General features: G+C 38.9%; 1 protein-coding gene across 1 annotated transcript in view; it reads left to right on the top strand.

Annotated features, from left to right (window-relative positions):
* The window catches only part of PIGL (phosphatidylinositol glycan anchor biosynthesis class L), a 420,271-nt gene extending 409,433 nt beyond the window's left edge, over positions 1 to 10,838 (top strand). Inside the window, exon 7 of the mRNA XM_053706111.1 lies at positions 5,603 to 10,838. Within this exon, the coding sequence (XP_053562086.1) occupies positions 5,603 to 5,743 (141 nt within the window). The 3' untranslated portion in view covers positions 5,744 to 10,838. The remainder of the gene's footprint in view (positions 1 to 5,602) is intronic.
* Positions 10,839 to 12,231: the final 1,393 nt, after the last annotated feature.

The raw sequence follows: 12,231 nt of genomic DNA, 5'->3' as shown, positions 1-12,231 counted from the left end.
AGAAGATTTAAATATCCATACGTGAACGGTTGGGGCTAGGGAGGGGGTAGCTCTATATTTTAATGGGAGGGGAGGTTACAGCGGGCAAGAGCCGCTTGATAATAAAAAAGGAAGGGTGGGGGGGGCGGAGCCAGTTAGTATGTTGGATAGGCAGGTAACTCGAAGACCCAAAGCATTTAAATATGCTATGTAATAGGATTGCCCTCTACTTAGACCGTGTGTTAAGCCAAGCTAGGATAGGAGCAAGAGTAAGAGTAGCTTCCCAATAAGGATAGAAACAGGGGGGGTTTATGAGATATGTGAAAATCCTAGATGAATATAGACAGGTATCTCTATTTATGCATACTGTTAGCCCATGCTGATAAATCTCAGACCAAACTCAAAGTTATGCCTAGCCGTGCCTTCCCAGTTAACACGGCCCGGCAGTATCTATAGTAACAGTAAGGTGGATTTATGTATTTTAGGGTGGGGCGTGGAATGAGTGAGACAGCTACTGGACATGTAATGTTTGTCTTGGGGGGGAGGGAGATAATATTTGGGGCCTAGGAGATCACAGGGTGAGCCCCTCTCCTAGGGGAGTGCCACCTATAGGCAGAGTAGGAAAAAGGAGGAGGGATATGACCCGCAGGCAACAAGTACCGGCGGGAAAGGGAGGAGAGAGGCCCCACCAGAGCCAATGATGTGTATTAATAATATGGGAATGACCATAGAGAAACTAGGGATGATATATATGTAGTCTTAAACTATGATTAGAGGCATTACAAGTAAGGAAATCCTAGGCCTTATAAGTGACAGCTAGATTAAAATAAATGGGTTGACTGGGGTCCTATGTAAATTTCTAAATGCTCATTAAAATAAACTTGGGTGGAAGAAATAATTAGTGTTAAGATCTGTCTATACACCTAATCCAATTTCCATGCGTGAACTAACTGGATGTATTATATAAACTCCTGTATTGACAGTGTATGTAGTATTAAGCTATAAAAATTCAACTAAGGTTCAAGTAGCCATATCCATGTCAGCTCACTGATGATTCCAGGAGCATTGCAGTAGGAAGATAAAGGTTATGCTCATCTAGGAGTAAACAAAAAGATGTCAATATTTAATATACCAGCATCGTAGCCCAGAGAGCAGGATATGGAGGTAGTTTTAGACAAATCTAGTGCTCTGGGGCAGCAAATCTGCAATATGGCATTCTAAAATATATGTTTAAGGTAGGCTGGGTTTATGTTATGGAGTTAGCAAGATCTAAAAGGCAGAGCAGGAGATAACTGTCTATAGAGTGTTGCTAGCGGTTTAAGTGGTCATAATGCTATGTTGAGCCTTCAGTAAGAAGCGTACATATTTCTATCATATAGCCGATGAAGCGAAATAGGTGCTGCATCCAACGCAATATAATATATCAGATCAAGGATTAGCAGTGTGCGTTCTCAGAAAAATTCAAGATATTAAAATTGAATTTATAAATTAGTAATGACTAGATATCTATATAAGGATTTCAAATATTGCCAGTGGGAAGTAGCATAAGAGCAAAGTTAAAGTGAAACCACGTGTACCAAATATACACATATAGCGAGCTCTATAGTAAATTGATCCCAGACTCGGTCATGAAGCTAGGAAATAGACACTTTAAACATGTAGCATGACTAGCTGGTAAGGAAAAGTGGGCTAGCTGTCTGTAGTCTAGGAGGATTTTAGCTAGCTATACAGTTCTACAAAGGATAAGTGCACAAATAATCCCTAATGTCACATAAATGCAAGCATACACACCATAAGTGAAGACATAAAGTATAAGACGAGATAAGGCAGTCTAAATTATGAGCTTGCAATGTTGTATGGACACAGGTTTCAAGACCATAGTAAGTAAGAAATCAAACATCATTACATTTGTACATTGTGGTAGGAAAGCTTGAACAAATATATAGCTATCACACAACAGGACATGCATAAGGATTTTAGCTAGCTATACAGTTCTACAAGGGATAAATACACAAATAACCCCTAATGCCACGTAAATGTAAACTTACACAACACAAGTGAAAACATAATATATCTAATAATAATTAGGGTGGATTGTAGTGAGTTTAAGCATTAACACACAATATAACAGCGATCATAGTGACAAACATAACTTATACATTGTAAGTCTCATACAAAATATATAGGAATGCTGAAAACATACTTGCGCATACTATGAGATAAGTTGCAATGATGAGTGGCAGAGCTAGCATGCTCGAATTACATATAACTGTGCTAAAGCGCCATGCATCTCATTCCCATATTGTAACTAGAGAACAAACATAACTGAACATAAACGTGGCAGGTCCCAGGATTGCAATCCTGATGTATAGGAGGGCTAAGTAGTGTAAAAAGGTGGAGAAGGATAGTCCTGTAGAGTGGGCTAGTTGCCAGAATGATCTCCTCAGCGCGGGGCCTTACCACGCTGGGTAGTAAGTTCTGGAGTATGAATAAATATAACCTTAACCGATGCCTCTTCTATATAGTTGGTCAGGACCGGTCTGGGTAAGGGGAGAGGGTCTGACTTTACGGCCCAGAAATATATATGAATGTAAAAGTCCTGCCAGTTTGCATAAGTTCACATACCATCGTATCACAGTGTAAGCACGTATTTCTGAAACAAATGTGAGATAGGGAAAGTTTAGATAGATCGCAGTTTCCTTTCCAGAATGTCCTGAGAGCAGCCTCCCGGGTCAAAATGGCCTTTCAGTACATCGATGTGATGTATGGCATCCGATCTATGGGCCCCAGATAGAGCTAAGTCCTGAGCAATCAGTGTAGGAAGAGAGCGGTGTAATCCTGAATTACCTTTATGCGGCATTAGATGGGCAGACAGTCCGCGGACCCCCAAGTTAAGAGCTGCGGAGCAGATGCAGGGGCAAGTGGCCTCCGGCCAAACCTCACCTCTGTCCCAGGACTTCTCAAGCGGTGAGCGTAGGGTCTCTCCCATCTGCCCGCGATATTTCTCTGCGCCGTCTGTAGCCCTAAGGATGTTAGGTGTAGGCGGTATTTGCCAACTTGAGGAAGGAGGTATAAAGAGCAGGGAGCGCTGTTGTTTCACGATCTGTAGATATTCCGCTGACTCAGACACAGCGGCCCCTGTTTGGACCGTTTCAGCTGGGCATGCCTGTGACAGATTGTTGCCGGGTGAGATTGTGGTTGGACCTCGACTGAGATGCTTTTCTTGCGGTGGCTCAGGAGAGTGTGTTGTAGACAAAGAGTCAGCCACGTGGGTGTCAGGACTGGGTAGGTGATCAGCGCCATCTTGGCTGCGGAGTTCCACAATGCTGGCTCTTAAACTGCTAAAATGATAGTTGGCTTTGTCAATCAGTCCTTCCAAAATAGAGATTAGGTATGCGGAGGGTTCCCCCATCCTGAGAGCTTGGTATTCAGGATATAGAAGCTCCTAAAACACTATAGATAATGATGTTAATAATCAGGTCTCCGGAGCTCTGCAGTAACACGTCTTTCCTCTGTGAGAGTTGGCTCCGCCCCGCAACTAAAGATTTTTGACAAACTTCTTCCCTGTTTGTCGTTTATTCTGGACAGAGGAGAGGTCAAAAGGCTTCGGCTACCTCTCTCTCCTTCTGGCTTCGTAGCATAATACGTTTAGCCTATGAGACTGCTGGACAGCAGCCTCCTGAAAGAATTACAGCTCATTCTACCAGAGCTGTGGCTTCCACTTGGGCCTTTAAAAATGAGGCCTCTGTTGAACAGATTTGCAAGGCTGCAACTTGGTCTTCACTTCACACCTTTTCAAAATTTTACAAATTTGACACTTTTGCTTCTTCGGAGGCTGTTTTTGGGAGAAAGGTTCTTCAGGCAGTGGTTCCTTCCGTGTAAAGGTCCTGCCTGTCCCTCCCGTCATCCGTGTACTTTTAGCTTTGGTATTGGTATCCCATAAGTAATGGATGACCCGTGGACTGACTACACTTAACAGGAGAAAACATAATTTATGCTTACCTGATAAATTCCTTTCTCCTGTAGTGTAGTCAGTCCACGGCCCGCCCTGTTTTTACGGTAGGTCTAAATTTTAAATTAAACTCCAGTCACCACTGCACCCTATAGTTTCTCCTTTCTCGTTTGGTTTCGGTCGAATGACTGGGTATGACGTAGAGGGGAGGAGCTATATGGCAGCTCTGCTTGGGTGATCCTCTTGCACGTCCTGTTAGGGAGGAGATATAATCCCATAAGTAATGGATGACCCGTGGACTGACTACACTACAGGAGAAAGGAATTTATCAGGTAAGCATAAATTATGTTTCTTCTGTCCCAATATCCATCCCAATACCTGGAGCCAAAAATGATTGCACTGGTTCTTAGTTCTCAAAGTTTTGTGTGTGTGTGTGTATATATATATATATATATATATATATATAACTGTAAAAACTAAGGAATCCTACAAGGTTTGAGTCGTTTTGGCAAGTAGTTTGAGGATGAGATTGTCCCTTGAAGTTTTGTATTTGTTCCACAGAATTTGGAATTTCTTCAAAATAGCATGGATGTAGACTTTATTTCTCTAACAGTTTGAATTTCTCTACTATCATTTTCCAGTAAATTGTCTTCTTCTTGATGCTATGACATTATTTGAAACCAAGATGAGATTTTATCCCCGGAGCTTTAAAGATCCATTAATCCCTGGTATCTAAATTTAGTTTCACATCTTAGCATTACTTTTTTGAACTTTTTGTGAAAGATGTGTTTAAAATCGGTAACTTTTAAAAATGGCTTTGCAGGGCCTTTGATTACAGCCAAGCATGATTCATGAGTTAGGAACTCTTCTTTTTGCTCTTTGTTGTCTGATTTTTCATCAAGATAAGGCAGTGTTTATGGTTAATTTGATTTCTACTCATTAATTCTGAGATTGTGTTTTTTGCATTCTGTCCATGAGGCTTTTCCTTATACTTGAGGATGATGTTTGAGCTTTTAAAGGGGCAACCCAAAAAGTTTCTATGCAACTATGCAATACAGCTTCACAATCGTCCATGTTTACTTTTACTAAATGCCCCTAGTTTAATATGTATACATCAACACAAGCAGTTTTAGGTATGAAGTTGTTGCAGACCATGCTTACTAAGTCCTTTTAAACTCTATATTTTCTCTCTCCCTCTGAATATAGTTTCTTGCTTGAAATTAATATGAATATTTGTGGGGGTGGTATCTGCTTCCTTAGATTTTTGGGAGGAGTTTCTTCCTACTTCAGAGTCTCTCTAATATGGTTCTGCTTCATGTGTACAGTAAGAATTCAATGATTTCTCTATCTATCTATATATACATACATATACTGGGAAAGGCCAACAAATAAGCATCTGGTTACATTCTTAGCAGGTATTATCAGAATGAATCAAAGTTTCTGGTTTCAAGTTTCACTGATTGTTTGTTTTAGATTTTCCGCGGAAGGATGACAACTTGATTAACATCATGATTGATATAAGAATATAGATAGTTAAGACAACTGCTTGAAGTTGCAGAAGCATGTTACTCAATATCTTTAAGTAACTTGTGTAAAAAAGACTGTTAATGTTTTTTGAAAGTGTTGTACAAGACAACTTCCTTGTTGTAATTCTGTGTTTGTTTTCCTTAGGATGCCATGGCATGCCACCAAAGCCAACTTCTCTGGTTTCGCCACCTGTATCTTATATTTTCACGCTACATGGTGATCAATTCATTAAAGTTTCTATCCTGTGATAAAGAAGAACCAGAAGTTAAATCCAAAAACAGTTGATCCTTTCCATGGAGCTCCTGAATAAGATGTGACCACTCAGTGAACTGATTGTCCAGTTATCCTGTGTCCTGAGATACACAGTAATTACACACATAATATGTGCTAGCTGCTGATAGACTGTAACCATGCAGTTACTGGATAAGCATGTGTGAAAATGTTTACATAATACTGTAATAAGGAAATCTGTAAAGTATATTATCTAAATTACTGTAATTTTTTTTTTTTTATCCAGCCATTTTTGTTCTTCACGTTTTTTATAGTAATACTACAGGTGCAATTATTATGCAAAATCACTTTATGCACCTATAAGGGCGGTGGTTGCACTAAGAAGACTCATCTAAAAATGAGTTTCAAAATGGCAGCAACAAAAAGAGTGCTAACCCCTCAAAAGTGATATAGAATGGGAAAAGGTGAAAAGGTTGTTATAAAATCAAGCACCTAGATTACAAATTTTGCGCTGAACAGGGTGCGGAACTAACACCAAAAAAGTTGCGTTATTTCACCCTCCATAGCGCTGCCATTACGAGTGAATGAAAAGCCTCCTTGTGCGTGCGATATGGTGGCGTTAAAGGGACACTGAACCCAATTTTTTTTTTTTGTAATTCAGAAAGAGCATGCAATTTTAAGCAACTTTCTAATTTACTCCTATTATCAATTTTTCTTCGTTCTCTTGCTATCATGATTTGAAAAAGAAGGCATCTAAGCTTTTTTTTGGTTTCAGTACTCTGGACAGCACTTTTTTATTGGTGGATGAATTTATCCACCAATCAGCAAGGACAACCTAGGTTGTTCACCAAAAATGGGGCGGCATCTAAACTTACATTCTTGCATTTCAAATAAAGATACCAAGAGAATGAAGAAAATTTGATAATAGGAGTAAATTCGAAATTTGCTTAAAATTAAATTTTTGGGTACAGTGTCCCTTTAAGCGCCATACCGCACAATGATTTATTGTTTCTATAAAATGTTTATTAAAAATATTGAATACAAAAAAAAAAGCCAAGGGCTGCTTTGACGTGGTCATGCACGCTTTCCCTCAATGACATCAATAGGGAGAGAGTGTCAGAAAAAAACCTAACACCTGCGATCGCAGAATGAAAATTCTCCGTAACGCAACCCCATTGATGTCTATGGGGAAAAAAAGTTACATTTAAACCTAACATAAACCCCAAGTCTAAACACCCCTAATCTGCTGCCCCCGACATCGCCGGCACCTAAATAAAATTATTAACCCCTAATCTGCCGCTCCCGACATTGCTGCCACTAATAAAAGTTCTTAACCCCTATTCCGCCGCTCCCCGACATCGCCAACACTATAATAAAGATATTAACCCCTAAACCTCCGGCCTCCCACATCTCTGCAACTAAATAAACCTAATAACCCCTAAACCGCCAGCCCCACACATTGCAAAACACTAAATTAAACTATTAACCCCTAAACCTAACACCCCCTAACTTTAAATTAAATTTACAATATAACTATATTTAAATAAATAAAAACTTACATGTGAAATAAAAATAAACCTAACATTAAACTATAAATTAACCTAACATAACTATTCTAATAAAATAAAAAAATACTACCAATTAAAAAATCTAAATTAGAAATTAAAAAAAAATAACACTACAAAAAATATAAAATTACAAAAAATAATAAACACTAAATTACAAAAAATAAAAAACACTAAGCTTACAAAAAATAATAAACTAAATTATAAAAAATAAAAACAATTACACCTAATCTAATAGCCCTATAAAAAAAAACTCCCCCCAAAATAACCCCCCCAGCATACAATAAACTACCAATAGCCCTTAAATAGCCCTTAATAGTCCCCCCAACAGTAAAACCCACCACCCAACCAACTCACCCAAATAAAAAAAAACTAACTCTAAAAAAAAAAGAGCATTCAGCTCTTTTTCATTGCCCTTAAAAGGGCATTTAGCTCTTTTTTCAATAGCCCAAACCCTAATCTGAAAAAAGCACCCCAAAAAATACCTAATACTAACCCCAGAATATCTATTCACGGTTGCTGAAGTCCGAACATCCAGGTGGCGAGAAGTCTTCATCCAGGCGGCGACATCTTCATCCATCGCGGGGGCGTTTTCTGTCTTCATCCCGGCAGCGCGGAGGGGCAAAGACATCCAGCGCAGAGCGTCCTCTTCATACGGTCTCCGCTGTACACTGAAGCTTCAATGCAAGGTACCCATTTCAAAATGGCGTACCTTGCATTCCTATTTGGATGAGAGCTTCTAAAATCCTATTGGCTGTTAATAAGTTTTAAATAGTGTTTGCGATGCGGGAGGGCGGTGGTTTAAGGGTAATAGGTAGTTTATGGGTGTTAGTGTACTTTGTATCACTTTAGTTATGAGTTTTGTGAAACATTTTTGTGGTGCAAAACTCATAACTACTGCTCTCAGATGGCTATATGGATCGTGTCGGTATAGGCTGTAAGGCAAGTTTTTTAGCCTCACCGTACAACCTGCAATACCAGGGCTATGAAAATCCCACGAAAAAACGTCATATTTTTGAGTGTGGAATGGATGTTGCGTTACAGGCTAAAATGCTTGCGTTATAGCTATACCGACACGACTCGCAATAGCTGCGTTACTGCTTTTACGTTGAAATTGCCATTTTTTCAGAGTTAAAAGCCGTAACGCAAAACTCGTAATCTAGGTGGAGATGAATTGAATATCATATAACTCTCACTTTATTAAACAGAAAAAAGACACACTATGGGTTAAAAACACTTAAACTCAGCTGCCATGAAGTTACCAGTGGGAAAATATTAGATACTGAGAGGTAGATCGCTGTGGGTAATACCACTGATAGGTTGTAATTGGATTCGAATTAAGATCTGATGGTATAGTTATATGATTATGATCAATGTGAATACAGTATCGTTCAAACACCAACAAGAACAATTATTCAGAATACTAACTGATCTTAACTTAACTAAACTCCTTTTATAGCGGGAGTTATTTTAAAGTTATCTTTCCTGTGATTAGGAGTGCTGCGAAAGATCTCAAAATAGTAGCCAGAGTGAGTGATCACACATACAGCATTTTAAATAAAAATCAACCACACTTAGAGCATTATATCCAGACAGACAGAGTAAGCTAGTTAAAATAAGAGAGACAACGCTGTCACTGGCCGACATCGCCAACACTATAATAAAGTACAAACAAGCAACATTTGCTTCAATCCATATATAATATATTTTGACAAATACAAAAGTAGTCATATTCCTTAGACTGATTTGAACTCCACTAAACAAAACAAAATATGGAAAAAACTATCAGCTAGATTACGAGTTTTGCGTTAAAGTGAAAAAGCAGCATTATCAGGTCCTAACGCTGCTTTTTCACTACTGCTACTATTACGAGTCTTGCAGGTTTAGGGGCACCGCACACTTTTTTAGCCTTACCGCAAACCGACTTACGTAAACCCTTTTTTCTATGGGACTTCCATAGCGCCGGTATTACGAGTCGGTCCTGGGAGGCCAAAAAGTGAGCGGTACACCCTCTACCTCCAAGATTCCTAACGCATTCTAAAGCCAGTAGTTATGAGTTTTACACTACAACGCCGTAGCATAAAACTCATAACTAAAGTGCTAAAAAGTACACTAACACCCATAAACTACCTATTAACCCCTAAACCGAGGCCCTCACGCATCGCAAACACTATAACATTTTTAACCCCTAATCTGCCACTACGGACATCGCCACCACTAGAATAAACATATTAAACCCTAAACTGCCGCACTCCCGCCTCGCAAACACTAGTTAAATATTATTAACCCCTAATCTGCCGCCCCTAACATCGCCGCCACCTACATTATACTTATTAACCCCTAATCTTTCGCTCCGGACATCTCCGCAACCTATATTATATTTATTAACCCCTAATCTGCTGCCCCCAACATCGCCGCCACCTACCTACATTTATTAACCCCTAATCTGCCGCCTCAACATCGCGCCACTATATTAAATGTATTAACCCCTAAATCTAAGTCTAACCCTAACACCTCCTAACTTAAATATAATTTAAATAAATCTAAATAAAATTACTATCATTAACTAAATAATACCTATTTAAAACTAAATACTTACCTATAAAATAAACCCTAAGATAGCTACAATATAACTAATAGTTACATTGTATCTAGCTTAGGGTTTATTTTTATTTTACAGGCAAGTTTGTATTTATTTTAACTAGGTAGAATAGTTACTAAATAGTTATTAACTATTTAATAACTACCTAGCTAAAATAAATACAAATTTACCTGTAAAATAAAACCTAACCTAAGTTACAATAACACCTAACACTACACTACAATTAAATAAAGGGAGTTTAGAAGGAGTTTAGTTGAGTTAAGATCAGTTAGGATTCTGAATGATTGTTCTTGTTGGTGTTTGAACAATACGGTATTCACATTGATAGTAATCATATAACTTTAGCATCAGATCTTAATTTGAATTCAGTTACAACCTACCAGTGGTATTACACACATTGATCTACCTCTCAGTATCTAATATTTTCCCACCGGTAACTCCATTGCAGCTGTTTAAGTGATTTTAACCCATAGAGGCCTATTTATCAAGCTCCGCTGTTCCATAACCTGTCTGCCTGCTCTGAGGCGGCGGACAGAAATCGACAGAAATCAACCCGATCGAATACGATTGGGTTGATTGACACCCCCAGCTAGTGGCCGATTGGCCACGAATCTGCAGGGGGTGGTATTGCACCAGCAGTTCACCAGAACTGCTAGTGCAATGATAAATGCCGAAAGCGTATGCTGTCTGCATTTATCGATGTGCAGCGGACATGATCCGCTATATCGGATCATGTCCGCTCGCACCATAATAAATAGGGCCCATATTGTGTCTTTTTTCTGTTTAATAAAGTGAGAGTTTGAATAGTGATATTCAATTCACCTTATTTTATAACAACCTTTTCACCTTTTCCCATTCTGTATCACTTTTGAGGGGTTAGCACTCTTTTTATCACTACACATATAGCTGAATGTTGGGTGCATCTTCTACTTTTGGGTTGTGTAACAATTATAAAAATAAAAAAAGGTGGTAAAACATGTTACACATTTTGGTTGTATATTTTTATTAAACAATTAAAATGTGTTTATTAACAGGCATTAAATTAGTAATTGTAATTTTACACTAACTCTAGAACAATATAACCAATGCCGGCAGTGACATGACACACAGAAAGTCACCATTTAGCTTATAGCATTACAGTTATTACCTAATGTTTTATACGTCAACATAGGCACATTCATACACTTTATGTATACTTTGATTCCTCTTTTGCAGGGGGGGGCACACAAAGGGTACAACACAAATAGTTCCCGCAACACGGCACACAACCACAGCAGGCTCAGGGGTTCCAAATATTTTAACTTCAAAATGTATTGTTGTAGTATAAAAACACCAAAAAGGTGTTACTTGGTCACTGCTATAGGAAGCAATGGTCCTCTATTCCATAAATACACATTTATTAAAGTAACACCGTCTTCACATACAGTGATACAATTATATATCAAAACTCTCTGCTGCTAGTCTAATTCAATTATAACGAGAACAATGTAAATCATTAATAAATAAACTTTGAGGAGATCATTGTTTAATCCTAACTTACAACTTGTAATTTCAAGCATGGTAGCTTCCAAATAAACCTTTTATGTCTAGATTACTAATACATTTTAAATAGTACAATATCTAATAATTGTACCAATAATTTCTACATATAGCATACTCGATGCGAGGGGGTCAGGGTGTGTGGAAATCAAAATGCAGGAACAGATACACAGAACAATGAAAGTATTTTTAAAAGCTTTACTGATTGATAAGCAAAAGAACAATTAATTGCTAGATCACAGAAACAGCAAGTTTGAACATAGGTCCAATGCAGAACAACAAAGTCCAATGGACACTGGTGCTTGAATTGTGCAGTAAAGGGTGAGGTTATCACAGAGTACCTGGTAGGTACAGCAGGCACAGCTGGTAAGAGGGAAGCAGGAACAGGATACTCAGCAGGCACAGGATACCCAGCGGGTACTGTTGGTGAGAATATTATGGGATACCAGATAGGTACAGCAGGCACGACTGGTTTCAGGAAAGCTGTCACTGGTATAGGAAGCACAGGATTCTCAGCAGGCACAGGATACCCAGCGGGTACTGTTGGTGAGACTGTCACGGGATACCAGAGAGGTACAGCTGGTTTGAGGAAGGATGTCACTGGTATAGTAGACACAGGTTTCTCAGCAGGCACAGGATACCCAGTGACTTTAAGGAAGGCAAATATTGTTGGTCTCTGGAACAAGGTGAGCATACACAGGTACAAGGTAAGCATGATTGATCTCTGGAGCAAGGTGACCATAAACAGGTACAAGGTAAGCACGCTTGGTCTCTGGAACAAGGTGAGCATATGCAGGTACAAGGTAAGTATGCTTGACTCTCTGCAACAAGGTGAG

This window comes from Bombina bombina, chromosome 3 (genome assembly GCF_027579735.1).
Source record: "Bombina bombina isolate aBomBom1 chromosome 3, aBomBom1.pri, whole genome shotgun sequence".
NCBI lineage: Eukaryota > Metazoa > Chordata > Amphibia > Anura > Bombinatoridae > Bombina > Bombina bombina.
The sequence above is the reverse complement of the archived record's forward strand: the minus strand, read 5'-3'. Positions and strand labels throughout refer to the sequence as shown.